The sequence below is a fragment of the Oncorhynchus nerka genome, linkage group LG13, assembly GCF_034236695.1.
Source record: "Oncorhynchus nerka isolate Pitt River linkage group LG13, Oner_Uvic_2.0, whole genome shotgun sequence".
NCBI lineage: Eukaryota > Metazoa > Chordata > Actinopteri > Salmoniformes > Salmonidae > Oncorhynchus > Oncorhynchus nerka.
The window spans coordinates 53,132,759-53,159,544 of NC_088408.1; the positions used below are offsets into that span (position 1 = coordinate 53,132,759).

Consider the following 26,786-nt stretch of genomic DNA (forward strand, 5'->3'; position numbering starts at 1 on the left):
TCCTCCCTCTCTGCAGATGACTTCGTCAACCATTTTGAAAAGAAGGTCGACGACATCCGATCCTCGTTTGCTAAGTCAAACGACACCGCTGGTTCTGCTCACACTGCCCTACCCTGTGCTCTGACCTCTTTCTCCCCTCTCTCTCCAGATGAAATCTCGCGTCTTGTGACGGCCGGCCGCCCAACAACCTGCCCGCTTGACCCTATTCCCTCCTCTCTTCTCCAGACCATTTCCGGAGACCTTCTCCCTTACCTCACCTCGCTCATCAACTCATCCCTGACCGCTGGCTACGTCCCTTCTGTCTTCAAGAGAGCGAGAGTTGCACCCCTTCTGAAAAAACCTACACTCGATCCCTCCGATGTCAACAACTACAGACCAGTATCCCTTCTTTCTTTTCTCTCCAAAACTCTTGAACGTGCCGTCCTTGGCCAGCTCTCCCGCTATCTCTCTCAGAATGACCTTCTTGATCCAAATCAGTCAGGTTTCAAGACTAGTCATTCAACTGAGACTGCTCTTCTCTGTATCACGGAGGCCCTCCGTACTGCTAAAGCTAACTCTCTCTCCTCTGCTCTCATCCTTCTAGATCTATCGGCTGCCTTCGATACTGTGAACCATCAGATCCTCCTCTCCACCCTCTCCGAGTTGGGCATCTCCGGCGCGGCCCACGCTTGGATTGCGTCCTACCTGACAGGTCGCTCCTACCAGGTGGCGTGGCGAGAATCTGTCTCCTCACCACGCGCTCTCACCACTGGCGTCCCCCAGGGCTCTGTTCTAGGCCCTCTCCTATTCTCGCTATACACCAAGTCACTTGGCTCTGTCATAACCTCACATGGTCTCTCCTATCATTGCTATGCAGACGACACACAATTAATCTTCTCCTTTCCCCCTTCTGATGACCAGGTGGCGAATCGCATCTCTGCATGTCTGGCAGACATATCAGTGTGGATGACGGATCACCACCTCAAGCTCAACCTCGGCAAGACGGAGCTGCTCTTCCTCCCGGGGAAGGACTGCCCGTTCCATGATCTCGCCATCACGGTTGACAACTCCATTGTGTCCTCCTCCCAGAGCGCTAAGAACCTTGGCGTGATCCTGGACAACACCCTGTCGTTCTCAACTAACATCAAGGCGGTGGCCCGTTCTTGTAGGTTCATGCTCTACAACATCCGCAGAGTACGACCCTGCCTCACACAGGAAGCAGCGCAGGTCCTAATCCAGGCACTTGTCATCTCCCGTCTGGATTACTGCAACTCGCTGTTGGCTGGGCTCCCTGCCTGTGCCATTAAACCCCTACAACTCATCCAGAACGCCGCAGCCCGTCTGGTGTTCAACATACCCAAGTTCTCTCACGTCACCCCGCTCCTCCGCTCTCTCCACTGGCTTCCAGTTGAAGCTCGCATCCGCTACAAGACCATGGTGCTTGCCTACGGAGCTGTGAGGGGAACGGCACCTCAGTACCTCCAGGCTCTGATCAGGCCCTACACCCAAACAAGGGCACTGCGTTCATCCACCTCTGGCCTGCTCGCCTCCCTACCACTGAGGAAGTACAGTTCCCGCGCAGCCCAGTCAAAACTGTTCGCTGCTCTGGCCCCCCAATGGTGGAACAATCTCCCTCACGACGCCAGGACAGCGGAGTCAATCACCACCTTCCGGAGACACCTGAAACCCCACCTCTTTCAGGAATACCTAGGATAGGATAAAGTAATCCTTCTCACCCCCCCCCCCTTAAAAGATTTAGATGCACTATTGTAAAGTGGCTGTTCCACTGGATGTCTTAAGGTGAACGCACCAATTTGTAAGTCGCTCTGGATAAGAGCGTCTGCTAAATGACTTAAATGTAAATGTAAAGTGTCAGCAGGTCTTCCAAGATCACACCAGTAGTGTCTTGTCTCAAAGCAAAGGAGAGAATCGAGATGCGACTTTGGTCTTCTGTAAGTCCATGTGAGTGGGTATCACCGGTATCCTCTGTTTCTTGGGGGACATTGTCCTACAAGTGATAATAAACAACATTGGAAGTTTTATTACAGTGGTTCCTCCTTTAAAAGTTGTGTCATACTAGGTGTGCTGCCGCAGCATTCTGTGGCATGTCATTTAATTCTCAGCCATTTTTTCTGTCACTGCAAGTTATTTCTAGTTTATTTCTAGTTTGACCACCAGCATCTTTGAGAAGCATTTGATAGTATTCCGTATTGGCATTGCTAAACAATTTTAAACCTTTTTTGTAATAAAATAGTATATGGGATTGATTTGAAGAAATTTGGCTTAATTAATTTGATTAATATTAAGGTGTTTCTATTCAAAGAAAAACCAAACCCTCAGGGTTTCCGTTAGGCTAGAATGGAAAATATGGCGATGTACAACATGACCGAAAGAAGTAGGCTACAAGATTGGAGGATTATAAATGGTTTGCCTTTATTAGACAACTTTGTTCCATTATTTCTGTAAATCAGTGATATTTATTCACATAGTAATTCGTTATGGATCCATAACTAAATCAACATCTGCATTTTGAAAGAGTATTTTTTTATCATTATTTTATTAACGAAATGTGTTCATTTGTTTATTAGGCTACTGTGCGGTCTACAATACATACTGTAGTAAACATGGGAAACTGCCTAATTCCTTACACAAGCGAGAACAGACCATGTCTGTACTACAGAATGCAGGGCACGCGGCACACCGGTGTTATTTCATTATTATGATGTCTTCAATATTATTCTACAATGTAGAAAATAGTCAAAATAAAGAAAAATCCGGGAATGAGTAGGTGTGTCCAAACTTTTGACTGGTAACGTTACTTTCTTAATTAATTTGATTAATATTATGGTGTTTCTTTTCCATAAAAAAATGAAAAACTCTCTGGGTTGATGTTAGGATGGAACAGAAAATATGGCTCTGTACAACGTGACGCTCATAAATTCAGAGCATTGTTAGATTGTCCGTTTGTAAATTCAGACCGTTTCGCTCTGGGAACGCACACTGGACGTTTGGGCGGAGGAGTAGGGTTGATTTGAGCGTTCTGGCCAACGGCAGTCAAGCACCCAAGCTAACGTTGGCTATTTTGCTAGCTACTTCCAGACCCAAATGAGACCACTCTGACCATTTTACTCACCCTCGCAGAGCCGGTAAGGCAGTTTTAGTGTTAACCAGAGCGTTGGTGACTGTAAATGTGCTGTTGGGAACAATATAACCCTCCCGTTGTCCTCCTATTATGCCTACCACACAGTGTCCCCCCCGGGTCACCCTGTCCCGTCTTGGCTAAAGGCCCAGTGGGCACAAGTGTGACAGTACGCGTGTGAACAGCCTTTGCAGATGTATTTTTTACACCTACAGCACGTGGTGTGTGTCTTGGCGTCCTTCTTGGGTGGGCAGAGCTGACACCTCTTCCTCTTACTCGCCACCGGCGGGGCGGCCGGGGCGGCGGCGGCCGGGCCAGCGGCTTGCTCCCGGGCTGGCGGACGAGCCTCGGCGGTGGCACTCTGTAGGACTTTGACAAGTGCGGACGCGGCTTGGGTGCGGGGGAGACGATGCCTTCTTTGGATCAAGGGCTTGACGAGTGCCTTTCCGAGCTGCTCCAGGAACACCCTCCTCTTGTTCCTCTTCCCAGGCATCCAGTCGGGCTTGATCTCTCGCCATATGACAAAGGCGTTGTAGGAGGACACGTCGAGGATGTTGTGGAAGATGACCAGGGGCCAGCGGGCGGTCATCCGTCTGCAGCTGTAGGTGCCGACCACCTTGTCTAGGTTGTCCACGCCGCCCTTGTTGCAGTTGTAGTCTAGGATGAGGGCCGGCTTCCGGTCGCGGCGATCGCTAACGTCGGGCTCCGCGTGCAGCGTGCTCAGAAGTAGCACGTTCTTATTTCTCTTTGCCAGGTAGGACACTAGAGTGGCGGTGGGCGTGAAGGCGAACCTGGAGGACAGGACCTGTCTGCCCTTTGACTCGAGCAGCGCGGGCGGGAGCTCGGCCTTGTTCTTTCTCACCGTGCCCACCATGGTGAGGTTCCTCTCGAGGAGCCGCTGGCCCAGTTCGTAGGAGGTGAAGAAATTGTCACACGTGACGTTGTGACCGGCCGGCAGTCCCTGGGTCAGATCGAGGACGACGCGGGCGCCCTGGTTCTTCTCGGGGCCACCGCCGGCCGCCTTGCCGGTGTAGACTTGCATCTTCCAAGCGTAGCTGGACTTGGCGTCGCAGGCCACCCACGACTTGATGCCGTATTTGGCCGGCTTGCTGGGAATGTACTGTCGGAAAGGACAGCGTCCTATGCTACACGTACATACACAGATACATAGACGGTACCTCTGAACGGGACCAGTTGTTCGTCCACCGTCACGTCGGGCCCCGGGTTGTAGAGGGCCGGCAGCCGCTCCTCCCACAGGTTCCATACCTCTCTTATGGCCGCCAGTCTGTCGGTGGCGAGTCTCGCGGGTCTCGACTGGCGGTCGTCGAATCGCAGCAGCCTCGAGTACTTGTGAAACACCTTGAGCGGCATGGTGGCGCGGAACACGGTCCTGCCGCTCTCGGCGTCCCACAGGCTGGCCGCGGCCTCGCCTCGGGACCTGTAGACGCCGGCTAGGATCAGCAGCCCTACGTAGGCGCGCAGGTCGGTGGAGTCCATGGGTCGCCAGCCGTCGCCGTATTTTCTCACCCCCTGCAGATTTGTCATGTCCACAATTATCCTTTCTATCGCTGGTGTGACAAACAGCCGGAAGGTGGACTCGATGTCGAGCGCTCGCGATGCGGCGTAGGCCGTGGGGCCCGGCGTCACGACGGGGCCGGGGCGGCGGATGGCGCGGGGCCGGTCCGGGCCGCGATAGGCCACGGAGGACCATTTGATTTTGCCGTTCTTTGACAGCAACGTCTCCCTTTGGCCTCGGGCGGCTGCCGCCGCGTCCTCTCTGTCTCGCTCTGGCTCTCTGGCTCTGTCTCGATCTGGCTCTCTGTCTCGCTCTCGGGCAGCGGCCGTGTCTCCCTCTCGCTCCCCCTCTTCCTCCGAAGAGGAGCACGACGGCGAGGCCGAGTCGTCGTCGTAGTCGTCCGCATCACGCTCGGGGTTGTATTCCTCACCGTCTTCATCTTCCGAAACGTCCTCCTCTTCGGAATCGCAGTAGTCTTCTTCGTCTTCTTGGTCGACACTGGAGGATATCTGTTCCAGGACCTCAGCCGCGCTGAAACAAGGACTGCCAGGCGTCCTAGGCGGAGGGCTCACGCTCGGCGGGGTCGTATTCCTCCTCGTCGTCGTCATCATCGTCCTCATCATGGTCCTCATCTTCTTCTCCTTGTTCTTCTTCTACTTCCTGACAATATTAGTAGCCTCTGTACGGCCGGCTTACAGTCGTAGGCGGAGGGCTCACGCTCGGCGGGGTCCTATTCCTCCTCGTCGTTGTCCTCGTCTTCTTCTTTCTTCTTCTTCTTTCTTCTTCTTCCTGACAATATTAGTAGCCTCTCTACGGCCAGGTTACACTGGCCACGTGAATGGGACGAGGCACGCCAACGGACGACGCGCGTTGTCTGCCCAGTCTGCTCCTTCGGGCCCTTCGGTCCATCCGGTACGCTTGGCTGGCCTCCTCGTGTGATTGCAACGAGTTCTTGCACTGAGTTCTTGTGGACAAGTGGTGCCAGGGTCACTCTGACCCGGTCCAGACAGGGGTAGGAGCGTTACAACATACACCTTGCTAAGGCTGCCAGTGTCACTCTGACCCACACAGACACGGGGGAATCAAGTCGTAACACAGGGCCAGGGTCACTCTGACCCAGCCCAGACACGGGGGAATCAACTCGTAACACAGGGCCAGGGTCACTCTGACCCAGCCCAGACAGGGGTAGGAGGGTTACAACATACACCTTGCTAAGGCTACCAGGGTCACTCTGACCCACACAGACATGGGAAAATCAACTCGTAAACGCTGCCCGTGGTCACTCTGACCCACCGAGGCAAGGGGAGGGTATTGTAACAGCAACCATACCCAAAAGGCACAATATCCACAACCAAGGGAAGACAGTGTAGCAGGGGGGGCGTTTTTAGAATCAATACCCAAACTCACACTGGGCCCAAGGGCAGTAGGGGGTACGGGTGTCACTTCGCACACAGGGCCCTTGCCCGGAATGTGGTGGGTGTCCATTCTGGGGCAGGACCTTTGGCTAGTAGCCACCAGGTGGTAGTGTTGGGTCACTATGACCCAGCCCAGAGAGGGGTGGGAGGGTTACAACATACACCTTGCTAAGGCAGCCAGGGTCACTCTGACCCACACTGACACGGGGGATCAACTCGTAAAGCTGCCCGGGGTCACTCTGACGTCACTATGACCCCGCCCACACAGGGACGGGAGGGTTACAACATACACCTTGCTGTCTGACTAGTATCCACCAGGTGGTAGCGTTGGGTCACTATGACCGGCCCAGACAGGGGTGGGAGGGTTACAACATACACTTTGCTGTTTGACTAGTATCCACCAGGTGGTAGTGTTGGGTCACTATGACCCGGCCCAGACAGGGGTAGGAGGGTTACAAAACGTACACCTTGATAAGGCTGCCAGGGTCACTCTGACCCACACAGATACGGGTGATCAACTCCCCTGCCCGGGGTCACTCTGACCCGCCGAGACAACGGGAGGGTTAATTACACTTTTTTTCTGACATTTACTGACACCAGCCATATTCAACAGGTGTTGAGCGCCTGTAAATTAATTAATCTGCGCTCTGATGCACTGAAATCCGTGTAGATAGTAAACTGGACACATTAAATCTTTAACAACAATACTTTTCTGATTAAAAAAACTAGTTCATTGCATCCGCCGTGGAGCCCAGTTTCATAATATGACCATATTTCCCAGCTGCTTGCCATTGTTTTGAAGTAATTGCGAAAAACAGGCCTTATTTTAGTGCACTTTTAACCCTGCCAGCTCCTATTAGTTCTATTAACTAGTTAAATCCTGTTTCTAGTCTATTATTTACAATGTGTAACCATTGATGTCCCAGGACCAAGATTGGTAAACACTGTTGAAGTGCATAATTGTAATACATACATGCAGACACATCATTCAAAGTCTGGAATTTGATAGTCATATCCAATGCCAGGAGTGAAAAATAATCTCAAAGACATTCATATCTGAACTGCACCTTTATTTGCCAAGGTAGAGTACATGATCAGTGAATATATTAAATGTTCAGGCCACAATGTGGGGATTTCATGCGGGTAATAACTACATGTATATACGACTTGCATCCTTGGCGCAAAGTTATATTATATTCTACTCAATCCATAGGCTTCATTAATGTCATTGACTGTTTTGAAGTTGATACAACTGGCAATGATAGCTGAGGTTCATAGCTAGGTTCTGAACTAACATGTATTCCAAACGTTTGGGTCCATACACAGATCGGCTAGATAGCTAGCTACACATCCATAGGCATACAGGTATTTTTATCCTCCACTGCACAATAAGCAAGAACATAGCTAGCTCTGCATTGTATAGTAATTATAAGCAAGGCAAGCTTACAAAATTGTACATTCAATTTGCAGTAAATGCTTTAGCTAGCTAGATTATTTACATCCACTGTTTCACAAGATGACAGCCTGGTTTGCTGGTTGTTTCAGGAGTCCCTAAAACATAAAAAAAACAGAATTACAATTTCATACTCATGCCACAACACCCAAAAAGCTAACATAGCTGGCTAATGTTAGCTAGTCAGCTAGCTTGCTAAATTGTGATTTTGGTAAATGAACTTAATGATAAAAAAAATTCATAATCGTTTGTCTTACATTAACTAACATATTCCCGTCAACTGTACATGTTTTTGCATGACTCATTATGACGTTATAATCACTTATATTTGCTTCCATCCTAGTATTTGCTTCCATCCTAGTAAGTCTAATAGTCACTAGTGCATGCACAGTGTTGCCAACTCCTCAGTAAGGAAATTGGCTGTCCTAAAAGTTGCATCATTTGCATAAGTGTCCATTTACATGTAATTGTGATGGAGAGAGGAATAACGTCGTGGGAGAGACAGAAAGTGACCCAAAAGAGACTCTTTTTTTTTTCTTCTTCTTAATTTGGTTTGGTTTTTAACCTTATGGTCCACTTAGGAGCCTACAACAAGTAAAACATTAACATTTTTAACCATAACATTAAAAAATTTTTTTGCATACAATCTACATTAACAATCTAAATGGACCAAAAAGAGACAATAGAAAAACCTGTCAATGGCAATGTGAGAAAATTATGGTAACTAGTCTGGCCCTAATTCAGGTTAATTGTTTTTTTTAATGTAAGCCAGGGTGGGATCAGCCAGCGGCGGCTTCCCGCATGCGTGATTCATTTGCAGTCTGGACAAGGACGGATGAGCATCTCCTGCTCTGATTGCAGCTGGGAGGGACTGCTGCGCGGAGCCGCCTATGAGTGCTTTGGGACAGAGCTCTTCTCATTGAGAAGAGTAAGAACAATACGTGCTCTCATGTCAGAGTCTCCAAAAGTCTCCAATAACACCAGAAGAAGTCGCTAGATTTGTCGCTAGTCGCTTTTTTGAAAATATGTCGCTAGAGTGGTCTGAATAATCGCTAAATATAGCGTCAAAGTCGCTAAGTTGGCAACACTGCACGTGCAGCCGCCTCTGCCTCTGCCTCTACAGTCACAGCAGCCTCCCCCGGTCCTAGTGCCGGGCCGGTAAGAAGTTCAAGATGCGATGGAATGGTTGACGGAAAAAATATTAACTGAAAAAAAAGATTGACTGATATTGATTTATTAAAATAGGCCTAGCGACGTCCCTGGTTTAGACTCACATTTTAAGTAGAACATTTTTTGAAATGGCAGGTTTTATGACTTTGTGGCTGTAGTAACTAGTGACGACAATGGAGGAAGGTAGCTACGAAGAACCTGTTGAGACTTTTCCGCTTCTTCTAGGGGATTTAAGAGGTGCTGCCACCTAATGGCCATTGTGATCAACACTTTTCTTCAAGTGGGTGAGGCGGTTTAGTGAGTGTCATTTATTGCTAGAAGGAACCTGAAATATATAGTAGCTTCTATTAAATGAATGGTAAAAATGTAGGCTTTTTTTGGGCATAAGCAATATAGCACTGATCCACTAAAACTGGAAATGAAACTATTTTTGTGTCATCAGCAGTGATTGTAAACGGATTTGGTCCACCTGTGGTTGTATTGTGTTTTTAAATTGGCCCAAAAAATTACATTGAATTAAAATCACAACAAATGTAAAGTATTTATTTAAAAAAATAAAAAAGTTTACAGCCTCTGGCTGGCTAGCTGGAAGCTGGCAGGTCAATTTGAGATTAGAGAAATTCTAAATAATGGCTAAATGGCTTGCCTAGGGCTTATTATAGCTGTCCGCCAGAAATGCAAAATCGGTCTGCCGAGGGCTAATAGCAGTTCTCTGAATGGCGGCTACCTGCCAGAGATGCAAATCATGTCTTGAACTGCAAACCACCTGCCCATTGGCGGTACAGATGTATAGCCTTGGGCATAGTACTAGCGGAAAATAGCAAGCAGGGGGATATTTTTGGCTATCTGGGAAAGTGCACCTCTGTAATGGCAATTTAGTTTTGATATACCACACCTGTAAGGTGGATTAATTATATTGGCAAAGGAAAAATGCTCACAAACAGGGATGTAAATTTGTTAAGCAAAGGTTCAACATCAGGTTTAACTGAGGTGTTATCAATTTGCACTGCGTTTTGCTGTAAATAGTTTGAGTACTGCATGACAGAAACTTTTACAAGGCAGTAAGCTACCTGGGCTTCTCCCATGAGAAGTCTTTCCCAGGCCCTCACCCGTGTCCCATAGCACCCAAGGTTTATTTCGACCATCTTGTTAATTACCGGTGAGTGCTACCGTAACCGGAGTGCCCACCGTTCCACCATCATTAAAGACTCCTATTCAAACTCCTCTTCCCACCGCCACCACCGGGTCTCATATGACATGCCAGCAGTTTATTACAGCTATTTACATGTCCATTGGAGTTGGATGTTGTTGGGTGACTTGTGTGGCTGAATTCAGGCTCAGGATTCAGAGGTAAGATCTTTATGTTGTTAAGAGAGACTAGAAATGATGGGACGTGTTTAAAAATTATGATACTAGGAAAAATCAACTCCAGCTGAAAAATAAACTTGTTTAACCATGGATCATGAAAATCAAGGTTGTTTTCATCTTATATTTTTCTTTATGCCCCTGGCTGGGACATGGGGTGTGGGTCGTTCTTGAATTGCGGTGGCATTTGCGTCCCTTGTCTTTGCAACCATGGAGAATTAAATTTTAAAAAAGACAAATAGTTACACATCATACATGTTTTTGTTTATATTGAGCTTTTTATCAATGATAAAACATAATGCAAGTCTGTTAAACTACAAAACATTATGTTTATGCATTATTTAAAGTGCTTAGTTTAAGCAAATTGTCTTGTCCCGCTGGTGATATGTAGAGTTGTAGTGACATGTTTTGGGGATTTAGAGACATCTATCTATTATTTTGAATATTAGAAGTATTTAATATATTGTATGTATCAATAAAGACTAAGAAGGCTATTAAAATACAAATGTTTTACTAGTATAACGTGTGTCCCTCAGTTTTGTGTCATTGCTGTTACCGCCTTGAAAATCGGTGATTGCAAAGATGTACAAGGACATTGAGCATTCTCTCCAGTGGTTTATAATAAGAACCATGACTGATGTCACTTATAAAGCAGCAAAGGGCTTCATTTGACACATTTGTTTGTTTACCCACAGAAAACTGTCCGACAAATACCAATTTATAACTGTGCCTCAGGATTATGGACAGAGAAATAACATACCACATAACTACAACGTCTTTGGGAAATTAACCTCTAACACATTACATCACTTAAGCCAATGTCACTGACACTATTGTAGCGAGAAAAAATATTTGGGGGGTTTATGTATAATGTCTACCAGCTGTCTCTCTCTCTCTGTTGAATTGAGCCTGGGGACGAGATTAGTTTATTTAGTATCTGTAGCAGTTGTAAAAAATAACCATTGACTACTTTTTTGTATCGCTATATAATCTGTTTTGTTTCCCAAAATGGAGCTTTATCTCGTTCTTATGAGAGTTGAATATCACTGACTGCAATGGGGAGGAGGGGGAAAAAATCTGCCCGTGACATCATAATGTTGTGATACATGGAAAAATGTTGGTTTTGCATAACAATATACCCTTGATGAGGTAAGCCATTTAACTTTAGGTTGAGATGCCCTGTAAGCAGCTCTAGCATGTCTTGTTTTGTGTTTTTGTAGTGGGGTGTTCACATATGATGGCAGGCTTTTGGGCATCAAGGAATCACTCAAAGCTGTGTCTCAGGACATGTGTAGCTATTCTGCTCCTCCTAGTCTTCTTTCATATAGGTAGGTGATTAGAAGAGAAGTATAACTAAACTCTAATCCTATACCTTGAATTCCATCTAGATGGCCTTGTTGTTTTGTTATTCTTGCCACTGAACATGTTTACAATATTCTTTTCTACAATATTTTTTCATGTTAGATATTGTAACATTGCTGTTGTCATTGTCAATCATGTAAATTATGAATGGAAAATTAAGATGATAATATTATTTCAAGATTATATTTCACTTTGACATGAGACTTTTATTGCGAGAAAATGAAAAGGGGCAATCTGCAGTAACTACATACATTTTTGACTTATAAATTAATGATATGTTCAAATTGATTCTTAAAGAATATAACTTAGAAATGCCTCATGAGCTTATCTCAACTGTCATACCCCATCAGAACCCAAAATATAAGCTTGTTTTACTCCAATGTTGTAAACAAAGTAAATGTAAACAAACAAACAGTGTATAGCCTCAAAACATGGTTAAAACTATAATGTTGATATGTAGCCATGGCTCTACGTAGTACTGTGCATCTCCCATAGCCTGTTCTGGACTTGGGGACTGTGAAGAGACCTCTAGTGGCATGTCTTGTGGTGTATGCATGGGTGTCCGAAGTGTGTGCTATTTGTTTAAACAGACAGTTCGGTGATGTGATGATCAGATTTGACTTTGCATATCATGTACATGCAGCTCAAAGACATGGCAACCAGGAGGAAATATATAAGAGGGATCTTCTAGCATCGACAGGTACCGTGCACTTCCAAAAACAAACCTCCATTATGTTCAGATGTGTATACTAAATAAAATACAAATTATTTGAACTGTTCATCTTAACATTGTTATAAACATGACAAAACAAATGCCATAAGATGTCATGACATCTTGTATCACTGAATGTCAAGTGACATGATTATTTGCTATGCATCAGAAACAGCTATGGTAGTTGTTATGACATGACATTAGTTACACACCCACATTTATTTTCTTAAATGTTTTTATTTAACCTTTATTTAACTAGGAAAGTCAGTGACATTATGACAATAATATGACACCATAATGATGTACAATTCAAAAAAAGCATCACTGAAATAGTTGATCTCTGGAACAATTTTAAAACAGTAAAGTTAAAATTATTGGTCAGACTTTTTCTTAGGGTTCACATATTGGTTGATTTTTCACTACTATTACATACTTATAAAGTGGTTTACTTTAAAGACATTTGGTCTTGTTTTGCTTCAGAAAACCAATGAACATGCAATAAAGTTTAATCTGTGATACATTTTGGGCATTGCCATATTGGAGTTTCATAAGTAAACTGTATCTACTCACATTAACAATGTTGTTCTTCCTTCCTTCCCAGAAATCCCGGCAGAGTATATTGATCCAACTTCCATCGATCTCACTCCCTTGGTCAATACGTTAATTCATTCAACACAATTAGGTAAGTCACCAAAATGCAATTCATTTTTTAAAGCAGTTGTCTCATCGTGATGTAATTTCAACTGTGAACACGCAGCCTACACACCTCAGTAGGAGTCTGGAAGATTCCACCTCAAAGATTTTTACAGCTCCGGTTAACTTAAATAAACCCAAGATTAGTTTATAAAGAGCAGCGTTTCATTAGTGTTTCTTTTACAAGAAGTTACAACATTCCTCACCCTGAAAGTAGTCTATGGGCCAAGAGAAACTGTAATCAATGTTTTGTTTTTCTTTAAACAGCAACTTCAAATCAAATCAAAGTGTATTTGTCACTTGCGCCGAATACAACAGGTGTAGTAGACCTTATGGTGAAATGCTTACTTACAGGCTCTAACCAATAGTGCAAAAAAAGGCATTAGGTGAACAATAGGTAGGTAAAGAAATAAAAACAATGTTTCTGACTAATATTGATGCAACATAGGCCATTTTCAACCAGATAAGTTTTTTTTTTTAGTTCAGCTGCCCTTAAAGACTACTTTCAGGGTGATGAAGCATCTAACATGAAGTTGTAAAATACGGAACTTCCCCTTTAATCTTTATCGATTTGTCTCTCCCACTCTAGGCTCAAGTCAGCTCTTCTCTTTGTTGAGTGTGACCTCACACAGCTCCCTGGCTCTTCACAAGCTCACTCTACTGGTCTATAACAGTAAACAACCACATCATTTATGACTTCAATAACCAGTAACCATTATCCATCTCCCCCACCTGTAGCTCTGGGTTTTATATTGCAAGTGCATGTTGGTTGCTGCAATCTCCTTGCCAGGCATGTTGTGAATGGCTTGCCCTTAGATAGGTAGAACAGCTGTGTGTGTGCGCCCGCGTGCTAAGGTGATGGATTCTAATCTGATTTGTTACACTGACTGTACATAGCTCTTCTTACTGGCCAGCTCTTATGGTCAAAGTTCACTCTTGTAGTTCTTAATAGTAATTGCCTGAAAAATGAAATTACTGTTGTACTCTACAGCAGGCGTTATCAAACTTTTTGATTTGTGACTCACCGTAAGGATTGCACTGTGAAAAATCATACATAAAAAAATATATGAGTTAAACATTGATTACAGTTTTTGACAATTGCTTACACATGATTTCTGAAACTATGGCTCATTTTCTCTAGACTCTACACACAAAACCCCAAAACACACACACAACATGCAAAACGTCACACATCTCTTGCAAAACCAAACACGTAATTCAAAACTATTTTAACTCTTCTCAAAATTGTGTTTTTGCATCAAAACACTACACAACAAACCATCAAATGATTAGCTCATATACACGCCAACTACACACAGATGTGACAAATGTAATACACTACTATCTTGTGTCTTTTGAATGTTCAGTGGAGTCCATGGCAGTTTGTCATAACACTCACGCGTACATGTATGTGCAGAAATATATACAGTATGTATGCATATTCAGTATATATTTACACTACAAACAGAAATGCAAGGGGGGAAAAATGTATGTCCATTGCTTGTGTTTCTTGGCCCAAGCAAGTCTCTTCTTCTTATTGGTCCTTTTACTAGTGGTTTCTTTGCAGCAATTTGACCATGAAGGCCGGATTCTCCTCTGAACAGTTTCTATTTAGGGTGTTCAAGCTCTGATTTCTAAGCGAAGAAATTAGCTATAAGTGTTTTCACACTGGGTGTAGGTAAACAGTAAATGAGTGTGGCATTTTGAATGGCAGTGTTTTCCAAACATTTAAATTATGTGTCCAATGTAGAGAACTGTGTTTTGCAAAAAGTGTGTTTTACAATTGCAAACTGTAAAGCAGATAATGTGCTTACAGTTTTACAGACTTGGTCTGAAGATTAGGTACATGAATTAATGAGTTCACTGAGTGTGCCTCAAGTACCACTTTCAGTGTGTAAGCGATTGTAAAAAAAAATAATAATAATAATTTCCCCCTAACTAACCTTACGAAGATTTGCGTACGAGCTTCTGGCCAATTTGTATGGAATTGACTGTATAATAATCAAATTATTTGTAAAATGGACAAGATATGTCATCCTGTGACCCATCTAGACACCTTGCCACAACCTGCTAGTGGGTTCTGACCCATAGTTTGGACATCATGTCAACCATAGTCTATTGAATAACACAATATTCATGTTTAATTTAATCAAATATAGTAAGTAATGCTAAATGATAGCTGTAGTAGAATGCAGACCTGGGTTTCAAATAATACAAATTAAGTGAAAGCGTTTGTAGTTTTTTCCACTTTTCTATATGTTTTTAAGCCAGGCAAGCTCAACCAGACAAAGATAAAGTATTTCAATCGATTTTTTAAGTATTTGAACACCATCGCCTCGGATTAAGCTGATGATATAAAACGTATTTAAAAGGGGGGGAAAATCATCCTGTAGCACAAACTTATTACTAACACGTATATAGGTGTAGGATCTTAATTTTAGCCAGTTTGCTACAGCAGGAAAATGTGAATTATTATCTGGATTATAATTAATGTACAAAAGCTGAAGAACATATGCACATCCAGTACTTTCCACAGGTGCTGGAGTTGTAGGAAAGCTCATGAAAAACAGAAAGGAAAATGCTGCACACTGCTGCTCATGCTCCCAGGTAATCATTATTTACAATAACGTTTCGACCCTTAGGTCTTCATCAGGCATCCATATCCCAGGTGGGGGTGGAAGGTCCTATATATAGGGGCAGTACTCAGTGACATCACTTCCTGAAACAGGAGGTAAAACATTTATAACGTAGTTTCACAATATTAACAATCAATGTATCAAAATATATGATCATACACAGGAAATGTGATCAATATTTACAGTAATATACATACACATACAATATTCAATTAGGATTTTAAAAATACACAATTTAGACATTTTGAAACTATAAAAACGGTTTCAAGTCAAACTCCTTGTTATTAAGGCCAAAAGGAGACAGTGTGTTGAGCCTGTGGATCGACAAAGATTCCCTTTGAAGAAGTGTCCTCTCAATGTCCCCTCCCAAGTGGGGCATCTTTGGGCTCCCGGGTGGTGCAGCGGTCTAAGGCACTGAGGGACTACAGTCCCTGGTTCAAATCCAGGCTGCATCACATCTGGCTGTATCACATCCGCCATTGTGGTACACAATTGGCCCAGCGTCGTCCAATTGTTAAATAAAAAAATCTTGACCATTTCTATTCCAATGTCTATCAGAGAACTAATAGGATGTCCAGCTTGTACAAAATGAGCAGCAACTGGATTTTTGTCTGTATATTGCTGCGGTGCTCACTGATTCGTGTCTTAAAGCTTCTATGTATTTTCCCTATGTAAGACAGACATCAAGGATATTTCAACATGCAAATAACATTGGTGGACATGCAAGTAATCAGGCCCTTGATCTTAAATCTTTGTATTGTGCGGGGGTGGGTAAATTACTTGCATTTTACCCCCCTTCAAATGGAATCTTTCTGGATCATATTCCATGTGTATGATCATATATTTTGATACATTGAATGTTAATATTGTGAAACTATGTTATACATTTTTTACCTCCTGTTTCAGGAGGTGATATCACTGAGTACTGCCCCTATATATATAGGACCTTCCACCCCCACCTGGGATATGGATCCCTGAGGAAGATCTAACAGTCCAAACGTTGTAAATAAATATCACCTGGGAGCATAAAGCAGCAGTGTGCAGCATTTCTCTTTCTGTTTTCAATTATAATTAATGGAAATTTTTGTTGGGGTTGATACATTTTTTATAAGGGGAAATCAAGTCTGAAATTTCAAAGTGGAAATTAGAAACTTCAGAAGCCTTTTTAAACCTCAAATGTTCTCCTGCAACAGGGTGATATAATTAAGATCCTACATCTGTAAGTACTGTCTGCTAAAGATAGCATGTTGGTACAGTATTTAATCAGTCAAATCAAATTTAATGGACACTGAACTGTTTCTCAAAGGGTTCCTTTTTCATTTCTTATTAGTTTGTTTTGTAGTTTCTAATTTCAGAAGTATCGCGGACAACATGTTTCCAAGAAGGTATTGCTATTGTGTAACAAACGAGACAAACGACTTAACAGGTGAGACACAGGATCTGTTTCTTTCGTTATGAAATGTCTTATATTGCCATGTATAAAACCTGCCTTAACCCCTAATAAATTTTTAGGGGCATGAAAATGTTGCTCAATTAGTATCAAGGGACCTAACGTGCGCCAGAAAAACATTCCCCGCACCAATACGCCACCCCCACCAGCCTGTACTGTTGACACAAGGCAGGATGGGGCCATAGACTCATGCTGCTTACGCCAAATCCTGACTATGCCATCATGACACAACAGGAATCGGGATTCGTCGGACCAGACAATGTTTTTCCACTCCTCAAATGTCCAGTGTTGATGATCGCGTGCCCACTGGAGCCACTTCTTCTTGATTTTAGTTGATAGCCCATCTGTGACAAGGACCAACGAGTTGTGCATTCCAAGATGCTGTTCTGCACACTACTGCTATCTGTTTGTGACACTGTTTGTGACTCTCATCAATAAGCTGTTTTCGTCCACAGGACTGTTTTTTGTTTTTCACACCATTCTCGGTAAACCCTAGACACTGTCGTGCGTAAACAAAAGATAAACAAAAGATATAGTTACCACACCTTAACCATCTAATTGGACTGTATTCTACAGTATATGCGTCCAAGGTCTTGGCTAAGTGACTCTATCATGGCATTGTGTCTCATGTCATATCTAGGGCGTTCCTACATAGTGGTGTGTTGCGTAGGGCACTATCCTAATTTGATGACTATATGATAAGTCTACAGCTGTAAGGTACCAGCTTCGGACAGTCTACAGGGATGACCTATGGACCTCTGGGGAGAAACTGGTGAGTACGGTAGCTGTAGAGTCAAAGGCCTCAGAGTACATTTTAAACTTTAAGTGATCCTAGGATAAATACTTGTTAAATGTTCCGTTGTACATGTGTGTTTATGCTTACACGGGCTCACATGCCAAGGGAAAGAAAATCAAGTATCCTGTGTGGCGTATAGCAGGTCAACCACCAGGGGGAGACTCGTCGAGGCCTGGTGACAGACGGAGTATACATCACAGATAGCTCCATCTGCTGGACTTGCCAGGTATTGACGGGCTCTCCGGCCAGGACTAATTGGGGCTGATTGGTAGTTGGTGAGTAATCAAGGTCTGATTGCTCACCAGCTGTGCGAGTCCCATAAAGCTGCCAGAAGGGAGAGTGGGGGAAGAAAGGACTCCTGTATAGTTGGGGACGGTTGCAGAGGTAACAGGAGGGAGTTCAGTTTTTGTCCCCGACGGGATACAGCAAGACCCGGAGCCCAGAAGATGGTATCCCGGAGAGGGTCTCATGGGGGAGACCTATCCTTTTCTTTTTGATTTATTATTTAAATAAACACCCTTGAAACCGAGCTAATCCTACTTTGTCGGTGTCTGATCTGTGTAAACGACTTGACCAAACCCCCTGGTCTGCCACAATTGGTGGAGAATGCGGGTAAGTCTGATAACGTGGTCAGATCAGGGTGAGACATTTACACAGCACCAGCATGGACGAGTTGATAGCTCAGTTCGTCCGGGCCCAACAAGCACAACAGGCGGTTCAGGAACGAACACTGGAGGAACAGCAACTACAAAACGTCCGCCTCGTTGAGGAAATCAGGAAGCTGCAAGGAATTTCCCGAATCACATCCGTACCAGTTTTTAATCAAGCTAACGGAGGACAATGACATCGAAACATATCTCTGTACGTTTGAAAGGACAGCACTGAAGTGGGCAAGTCTGCTGGCCTCGTTCCTCTTTTGTAATGCCCAAAAGGCGTATTGGGACCTGAACGACGAACATGCGGCTAACTACGACGGACTCAAACGGGTGATACTCAGGCTCTACGGCCCATCGGGCTCAACTGTTCCACGACTGGAGGTTCGTACCAGACGCATCCCCCCCCCCCCCCCCCGAGCCCAGATGAGCGACCTACTGCGCGTCACCAGGGCATGGCTCCTAACCGACGTATCCACCCTCTCCATCCTCGACAAAGTGGTCCTGGATCGCTTCTTACGGGCGCTACCCCACGACATGAAGACGGCAGAGAGTCTATGCATGCCCTAGACCTTGGAGGGCCTCCTGGAAGCAGTGGAGACGCATCGGGCCCTGCTGAGTGGGAATCAGGATGAGTCGGCAACCCGGTCGAGGGGACGGAAGGACAGCCCCACCGCTGTGTACCCCGAACCAAGTGAGGCGCCCGGGGGCACATTGCCTGGAATTGCCCGGCTCGAGAGGAGTCAATGCCATCAGCTAGCCCCGGAGGCGAGGTGGGTCACGCCGTGAACTATGTCACCTCCTGTTGGGTGCAACACGAATCAACTGCACCCATGGTCCCTTTGAAGGTTGACAGACACAACACGGAAGCGATATTAGACTCCGGAAGTATGGTTACGCTCGTAACCACGAGTCTGCTGAACCAGGAGACCGAAAGGGGTAGGGAGATGTCAATTTCCTGTGTTCAAGGTGACACAAAGCGGTATCCAACCGTATGGACCAACATCATGACGCCACAAGGGAGCTGCCAGATGGGTGCAGTACCAGAGTTGCCGGTACCTCTCCTAGTGGGATGGAATTGTCTGCGGCCCTATGGTGGCACGAGTTGAAGAAAAAGATACGAGCCGGCTGAAAGAAGAGAGCGGGGACTACCCATCACCTGTGCAGCCCAGAAGCAACCGGTCAACCAATCTACGGGTCCAGAGTCAGAGGGGGCGCCAGAACCCGACCCCCCTGGAGAACCACTGGAAGAGGAGCCCAGCCTCCCCCTCCTCTCTTTCGAGGGGCCAGTCCAGACACCCGCTGGAGGCCAACTGAGGGGACAATTTGGGACGGCCCAGTGGGAGGATCCGAACTTGAAAGCCGCCGCAGCCCAAGTGATAGCGGTGGATGGACAGCTACTTCTGGGGGTGAGTGACTGGCGATACCCCCATTTCCATATCAAGAATAACCTTTTGTAACAGGTGTCGCGCCAACAGGGGGAACTTCGAGAGGTATTGTTGCTGCCCCGATGGTACGTGGGAACTGTTCTTCAGCTGGCCCACACCCACCTGTTGTGGGCACACCTGGGAATGGAGAAGAACGGATCTCCGCCCGGTTCCACTGGCCGGGATGAGGAGGGCCCTGGAAGACTAATGTCGCAGCTGCCCGGAGTGTCAACTCACTGCCCCGAAAGCACACTTCCGAAACCCACTGGTCTCCCTACCAATCATCGGGGTGCCCTTTGAATGCATCGCCATTGATATAGTGGGACATTTACATTTACATTTAAGTCATTTAGCAGACGCTCTTATCCAGAGCGACTTACAAATTGGTGCGTTCACCTTAAGACATCCAGTGGAACAGCCACTTTAAAATAGTGCATCTAAATCTTTTAAGGGGGGGGGGTGAGAAGGATTACTTTATCCTATCCTAGGTATTCCTGAAAGAGGTGGGGTTTCAGGTGTCTCCGGAAGGTGGTGATTGACTCCGCTGTCCTGGCGTCGTGAGGGAGTTTGTTCCACCATTGGGGGGCCAGAGCAGCGAACAGTTTTGACTGGGCTGCGCGGGAACTGTACTTCCTCAGTGGTAGGGAGGCGAGCAGGCCAGAGGTGGATGAACGCAGTGCCCTTGTTTGGGTGTAGGGCCTGATCAGAGCCTGGAGGTGCTGAGGTGCCGTTCCCCTCACAGCTCCGTAGGCAAGCACCATGGTCTTGTAGCGGATGCGAGCTTCAACTGGAAGCCAGTGGAGAGAGCGGAGGAGCGGGGTGACGTGGAGAGAACTTGGGAAGGTTGAACACCAGACGGGCTGCGGCGTTCTGGATGAGTTGTAGGGGTTTAATGGCACAGGCAGGGAGCCCAGCCAACAGCGAGTTGCAGTAATCCAGACGGGAGATGACAAGTGCCTGGATTAGGACCTGCGCTGCTTCCTGTGTGAGGCAGGGTCGTACTCTGCGGATGTTGTAGAGCATGAACCTACAAGAACGGGCCACCGCCTTGATGTTAGTTGAGAACGACAGGGTGTTGTCCAGGATCACGCCAAGGTTCTTAGCGCTCTGGGAGGAGGACACAATGGAGTTGTCAACCGTGATGGCGAGATCATGGAACGGGCAGTCCTTCCCCGGGAGGAAGAGCAGCTCCGTCTTGCCGAGGTTCAGCTTGAGGTGGTGATCCGTCATCCACACTGATATGTCTGCCAGACATGCAGAGATGCGATTCGCCACCTGGTCATCAGAAGGGGGAAAGGAGAAGATTAATTGTGTGTCGTCTGCATAGCAATGATAGGAGAGACCATGTGAGGTTATGACAGAGCCAAGTGACTTGGTGTATAGCGAGAATAGGAGAGGGCCTAGAACAGAGCCCTGGGGGACGCCAGTGGTGAGAGCGCGTGGTGAGGAGACAGATTCTCGCCACGCCACCTGGTAGGAGCGACCTGTCAGGTAGGACGCAATCCAAGCGTGGGCCGCGCCGGAGATGCCCAACTCGGAGAGGGTGGAGAGGAGGATCTGATGGTTCACAGTATCGAAGGCAGCCGATAGGTCTAGAAGGATGAGAGCAGAGGAGAGAGAGTTAGCTTTAGCAGTGCGGAGGGCCTCCGTGATACAGAGAAGAGCAGTCTCAGTTGAATGACTAGTCTTGAAACCTGACTGATTTGGATCAAGAAGGTCATTCTGAGAGAGATAGCGGGAGAGCTGGCCAAGGACGGCACGTTCAAGAGTTTTGGAGAGAAAAGAAAGAAGGGATACTGGTCTGTGGGACCCCTGGTAAAAACAGCACGAGGACACCGGTGCATCCTGGTGATAGTAGATTATGCCAGCCGGTATCCCGAGGCCATTCCCCTACGAGCGACGGTATCCAAGGGAATCGCCCGGGGAATTTTCCATCTTTTTAGCCGGGTGGACATCCCGAACGAGATCCTGACAGACCAAGGTACTGAGTTTATGTCCCACCTAATGAAAGAGTTTTCTGCTCCACTGCAGCTCAAGCAGATCCGGACCTCCATCTTTCACCCGCAGATGGATGGGCTCGTCGAGCGCTTCAATAAAACGCTCAAACAAATGCTGCGGAAGGTCATCGAGCAGGACAGGAAGAACTGGAAACAGCTACTACCCCACCTAATGTTCTCAATCCGAGTACCCCAGTCCTCCACTGGGTTTTCCCCTTTCGAACTCCTCTACGGGAGGAGGCCACGCGGCCTACTGGACCTCGCCAAGGAGGTGTGGCAAGCCCAACTGACCCCATTTCGCAGCGTGGTAGGGCACGTGGAGTCGATGAGGGAGCAGATGACAGCCATATGGCCAGTCGTGAGGAAACATGGAGAAGCCCCAACACGCCCAAGCCCAGGTCTACAATCGGGGAGCCCAGCCCCGAGAATTCCAGGTGGGAGACAGGGTGTTGTTCTTAATCCCTACGGCCGAAAGTAAGTTCCTGGCAACATGGCACGGGCCATACGAGGTGATCAAGAAGTTGGGTACCTGTTAATTACCGCATACGGCAGGGGTGTCAAACTCAAATACCCAGTGGGCCAAAATGTAAAATCTGAACAAAGTCACGGGCCAACATTGAACAAATTAACTTTTTAATATGGACCCAAACAAGTTTTGCTTTAACATTGAATATGGAACAAGCATCGCTTATTACCATACAATATATAATTTAATAGTGGAGACATGCAAAATCGAATTTCAAATGAAAAAACACATCAATGGCATTCATTTATTAAATAAATAAAATTTAAATAAAAATTGTATGCCTCTTTTCTATTTGCAGCCTTCTGATATAAATACCAAAATAAACTTTTTCCACTGGCTAATAATTTTACAAATAAAATGATAATAAATCAATCAACCATTCAAGCCCATGCCTTGTAGCAAGAAAAAGTGCATAAAGAAAACGTTAATTATTGCACACTGGTCTAATCTGATGTGCCCAAGCCAGATACCTGGCATCTCTTCTTGGATGCTAGTTCATCAATGTCTGGGCTCAAGCTCTGAGCTGAAGAAATCCTCAGTATCGAGCGAAGATGTTCATCAGTCAGACGTCTCCTGTGAGTTGTTTTGGTCATCTTCATCGAGGAGAAAAGTTGCTCGCATAGATAAGTGCTGCCGAACATGGAGAGCATCTGAGCAGCTTGGGTGCGGAGCTGAGGCATTGTGTCAGGGATGAACCGTGGAAACTGTGCGGCGCCCACAGCATCATACTTTGACTTCAGCGTGTCGTTGCACTGGAGTTCAATCAGCTCCATTTGGATGTTGGTTGGTGCATTTTCCACATCAACTGCGAAGGGATTACTAAGCAGTTCAAACTTGCATTTCTGGGCATCGAAGTCGGCAAATCGCCGGCTAAACTCAGCGGCGAGAACATTGAGTTTTTCAGCAAACTGTGCGCATGGGAACACAGCGGTAGAGATCTGCGCTTTTATGGATTGGCAGCAGGGAAAATGGCAAGGGTTTCCTTGCAGCATCTGATTCTCCCACAGGCACAGTTTAGTTTTGAAGGCCCTCACTGCAGGGTACATGTCTGTGATGATGCGCCCCCGCCCCTGAAGCTGCAGGTTCAGCGCATCGAGATGGCTCGAGATGTCACAGAGAAAGGCCAGCTCACACAGGAACTTTTGCTCCCGGAGCTCTGCTGTATCCTTCCCTTTGGTTTCCAGGAATTGACATATTTCCTCACGCAGCTCGAAACATCTGTTCAGTACTTTTCCTCTGCTTAGCCATCTCACCTCTGTGTGATACGGCACGTCTGCGTATTCCGAACCACACTTCATCAGAAAAGATTTAAACTGGCGGTGATTTAGACCTTTGGCTCTTATAAAGTTAACTACCTGTGTTACTGTGGTCATAACATGTTCCATCTTTAGGGCTTTGGCACACAGTGCTTCCTGATGTATGATGCAGTGGTAAACAGTTAGCTCACCTGCACAGTTCGCATCTTCTCCCGAACCATGCCCACCAGTCCACTCTTTTTACTGCACATCGCTGGCGCACCATCTGTCGTTAATCCAACGAGTTTATCCCACGGCAGCTTTATTTCAGTTACACATTTGGAAACCTCCTCAAAGATTTCCTTTCCTGTGGTTGTGCCATGCATTGATTTGAATCCTAATAGCTCCTCCGTAACACACAGATTTGAGTCCACTCCACGGATGAAGACTGACAGCTGAGCAGTATCAGATGCGTCGCAGCTCTCATCCACAGCGAGGGAGAACGCAACAAAATCTTTTCCCTTTTCCATCAGCTGGTCATACAGATTAGTGGCAAGATCACATGTGCGATCAGCTACTGTGTTCCTGCTCAGGCTCACGTTTGAAAATGCTTGTTTTTTCTCTGGGCATACGAGGTCACAAACCTTCATCATGCACTTTTTCATGAACTCTTCCTCATTAAAGGGCCGGGCTGATTTTGCGATCTCTGCTGCCACTATATAACTAGCCTTTACAGCAGCCTCACTTTGTGATGTGGCTTTTTTAAACATATTCTGTTGTGAAACCAAACTTCTTTTCATCTCCTCTACTTTCTGGCTCCTTTGAGTCATGTCCAGGTCCTTGTATTTGTCATGGTGTTTCGTTTCATAGTGTCGTCTAATGTTGTACTCCTTACTTACAGCCACGTTGACTCCACAAACAAGACAAACAGGTTTGTCTTTTACATATGTAAACAGATATTCTGCCTCCCACTTGTCCAGAAAGCTCCTGTTTTCTGCCTTTTTTTTCGCCATTTTTGGGAAGGGTTAGCTCGCTGACAGTTGTAGCGTCTATGTTGCTATGACTACTGTCACAGAGGAGAGAGCGTTTCTGGGTCCTGTCCTGATTGGCGCGCGAAAACAGAAGAGCATTTTGGGATTCATAGTATTAGTGGTGAATGCGCTGTATAATACCGGCGGGCCAGCTCTAGTAGTAATTTGGTATTGTCTCGCGGGCCAAATATAATTACCCCGCGGGCCAAATTTGGCCCACGGGCCAGAGTTTGACACCCATGGCATACGGCAACCGGGGAGACGGAAACCCCAACAGATTTACCACGTGAGCCTGTTTCAGATGTGGCACGAGAGGACAGCCTTGGCCGTGTTATGGTCAGGACCCAGGACGTCAACGGTACCAGTGGTAGTCCCAAGCAATGAGGACCTAGACCCGGTCCAGAAGCAAGAGCTCTGGGAGCTCGTCAATCGGAACATGGCGGTGTTCTCCGAGAAGCCGGGCCGCATGACCCTCATTGAACACCACATCGGTACCCGGCCCGGGGAAACGGTACGAAAGAGGCGATATCGGATTCCGGAGGCCCGAAGGAATTCCGTGAACCAGGAAGTGGAGGCTATGCTCAACCATTAGTATGAGTTGTCAGCAGCTGCGTTGTTATTAGATTGGCTGTAACCTTTCAACTAAATCTCATGGTGTTTGTGCTTCAAAACACTCGGTGGTTGTCGAGGCCTGTCAGTCACCACAGAGTCCACGTGTGGCAACCTCTCCAGTACCTGCGAACTGAGTGAAGGATATCTGTCTGCGATATCGCACAGCGTTTCACCAGTGGGAGTCAACAGGTCAGTTGCGGAACTGACGCCCGTTAGTGTCATTGTAAAGGGTACCAGTCCCCCGTAAAGCTGAAAATGTGTTATCGGAAGCAGAGTACACTCTGCCCGTCGGTGCTATTATTGTTGAGACGGCCGCAGTGCTTGCAGAAGTGTTCGAAGGACAAGAGAAGTTCATCTCAGCTACAGTATTGCACGACTCCAAGGAGGAGGAAAGTTGCTCATTCACAGAGACTGCTGCCTCAAAATCATGAAAAGAATGGTCAATCAGTTATGCTGATTGAATGTGCCGAGATATTGTAATATATCCTTGGGTCAGATTCTGCACCAAGAGGTTTTGAAATGTCTTCTTCCCAAGGCGGATACCCCTCGTGGATGACTGCGTTTTAGCTAGCGTTAGGAGAAGACAGTATGGTCATTGGAGACGGCACAGTGACCATACTTGGTTGGTTTTCCAATCAATCAGTGGGAGTAAACGATCCATCAAGTCTGCTCCGAGTAGCAGGTGTTCAGATTCGAGGCTGGTAACATGCACAGGGTGAACAAGCGATACGTCCTGGAAGTGTAATTTCAGCATGAGTCTCAATGTGAGAGGCGAGTTAGTCTGAGTTAAACCTCGAAGTGTGGTGTCGCATCGTTCTGTTTTTAACTAACGTTTAGCCGGCTTCAAAGCCCTTTTGAGATCATTAACCTCTTCAACCTATGGGGGCGCTATGTCATTATTGGATAAAAAGATGTGCCCGTTTTAAGCGCAATATTTTGTCACGAAAAGATGCTCGACTATGCATGGAATTGACAGCCTTGGAAAGACAAAACTCTGACGTTTCCAAAACTGCAAAGATATTATCTGTGAGTGCCCCAGAACTAATGCTACAGGCGAAACCAAGATGAAACTTCAAACAGGAAATGAACAGGATTTTTGACGCTGTGTTTACTAACGTCTCCTTATATGGCTGTGAATATGCTGTGAACGAGCTTATGCGCTCTGCCGTTCATCCCAGATGTCTGCAGCATTGTGGCGTATTTGTAGGCATATCATTGGAAGATTGGCCATAAGAGACTACATTTGCCAGGGGGCCGTCCGGTGTCCTTTTCTAAATCGGTGCGTAATTCCCAGTGGCAACCATTGTACCTTGCGTTACAGAAGGAGACTCATACTTCCAGGAACGATACATCATTGAAGAGATATGTGAAAAACACCTTGAGGATTGGTTCTAAACAACGTTTGCCATGTTTCAGTCGATATTACGGAGTTAATTTGGAAAAAAGTTTGGCGTTTGGATAACTGAATTTATTTTTTTTTTTGGTAGCCAAACGTGATGCACCAAACGGACCGATTTCTCCTACACAAATAATATTTTTGGAAAAACTGAACATTTGCTATCTAACTGAGAGTCTCCTCATTGAAAACATCCGAAGTTCTTCAAAGGTAAATGATTTAT

General features: G+C 45.9%; 2 protein-coding genes across 7 annotated transcripts in view; one reads left to right on the top strand and one right to left on the bottom strand.

The window, feature by feature from the left end:
* Nucleotides 1-3,239: 3,239 nt before the first annotated feature.
* On the bottom strand, nucleotides 3,240-5,242 carry LOC115140636 (piggyBac transposable element-derived protein 4-like). The gene is made up of 2 exons (XM_065026987.1): nucleotides 4,297-5,242; nucleotides 3,240-4,258 (listed from the first exon to the last, which is right to left on the bottom strand). Exons 1-2 carry the CDS (start codon nucleotides 5,240-5,242, stop codon nucleotides 3,240-3,242), a joined length of 1,965 nt encoding a protein of 654 aa, XP_064883059.1.
* A 4,600-nt stretch (nucleotides 5,243-9,842) lies between these two features.
* LOC115139687 (HERV-H LTR-associating protein 1) overlaps nucleotides 9,843-26,786 on the top strand; it is a 105,377-nt gene continuing 88,433 nt past the window's right edge. For 2 of the 6 annotated variants that reach the window (XR_010465586.1, XM_065026475.1), the window contains exons 1-6: nucleotides 9,843-10,022; nucleotides 11,258-11,365; nucleotides 12,043-12,099; nucleotides 12,713-12,793; nucleotides 13,394-13,477; nucleotides 16,771-16,866. Coding sequence is in view for 5 of the 6 variants with exons in the window: in XM_065026475.1 (XP_064882547.1) it covers nucleotides 11,272-11,365; nucleotides 12,043-12,099; nucleotides 12,713-12,793; nucleotides 13,394-13,477; nucleotides 16,771-16,866 (412 nt within the window). In the remaining variant the exon portion in view is untranslated. The remainder of the gene's footprint in view (nucleotides 10,023-11,257; nucleotides 11,366-12,042; nucleotides 12,100-12,712; nucleotides 12,794-13,393; nucleotides 13,478-16,770; nucleotides 16,867-26,786) is intronic. The other 4 variants (XM_029677336.2, XM_029677334.2, XM_029677335.2 and 1 more) reach the window with 4 other exon arrangements.

Bases quoted from the DNA above. Each gene is read 5' to 3' on its own strand.
- LOC115140636 (XM_065026987.1), bottom strand. From the start codon at position 5,242: ATGACGACGACGAGGAGGAATACGACCCCGCCGAGCGTGAGCCCTCCG. The intron at 4,259-4,296 runs GTACCGTCTATG...CGTGTAGCATAG, and splicing joins ACAACTGGTCCCGTTCAGAG to GACGCTGTCCTTTCCGACAG.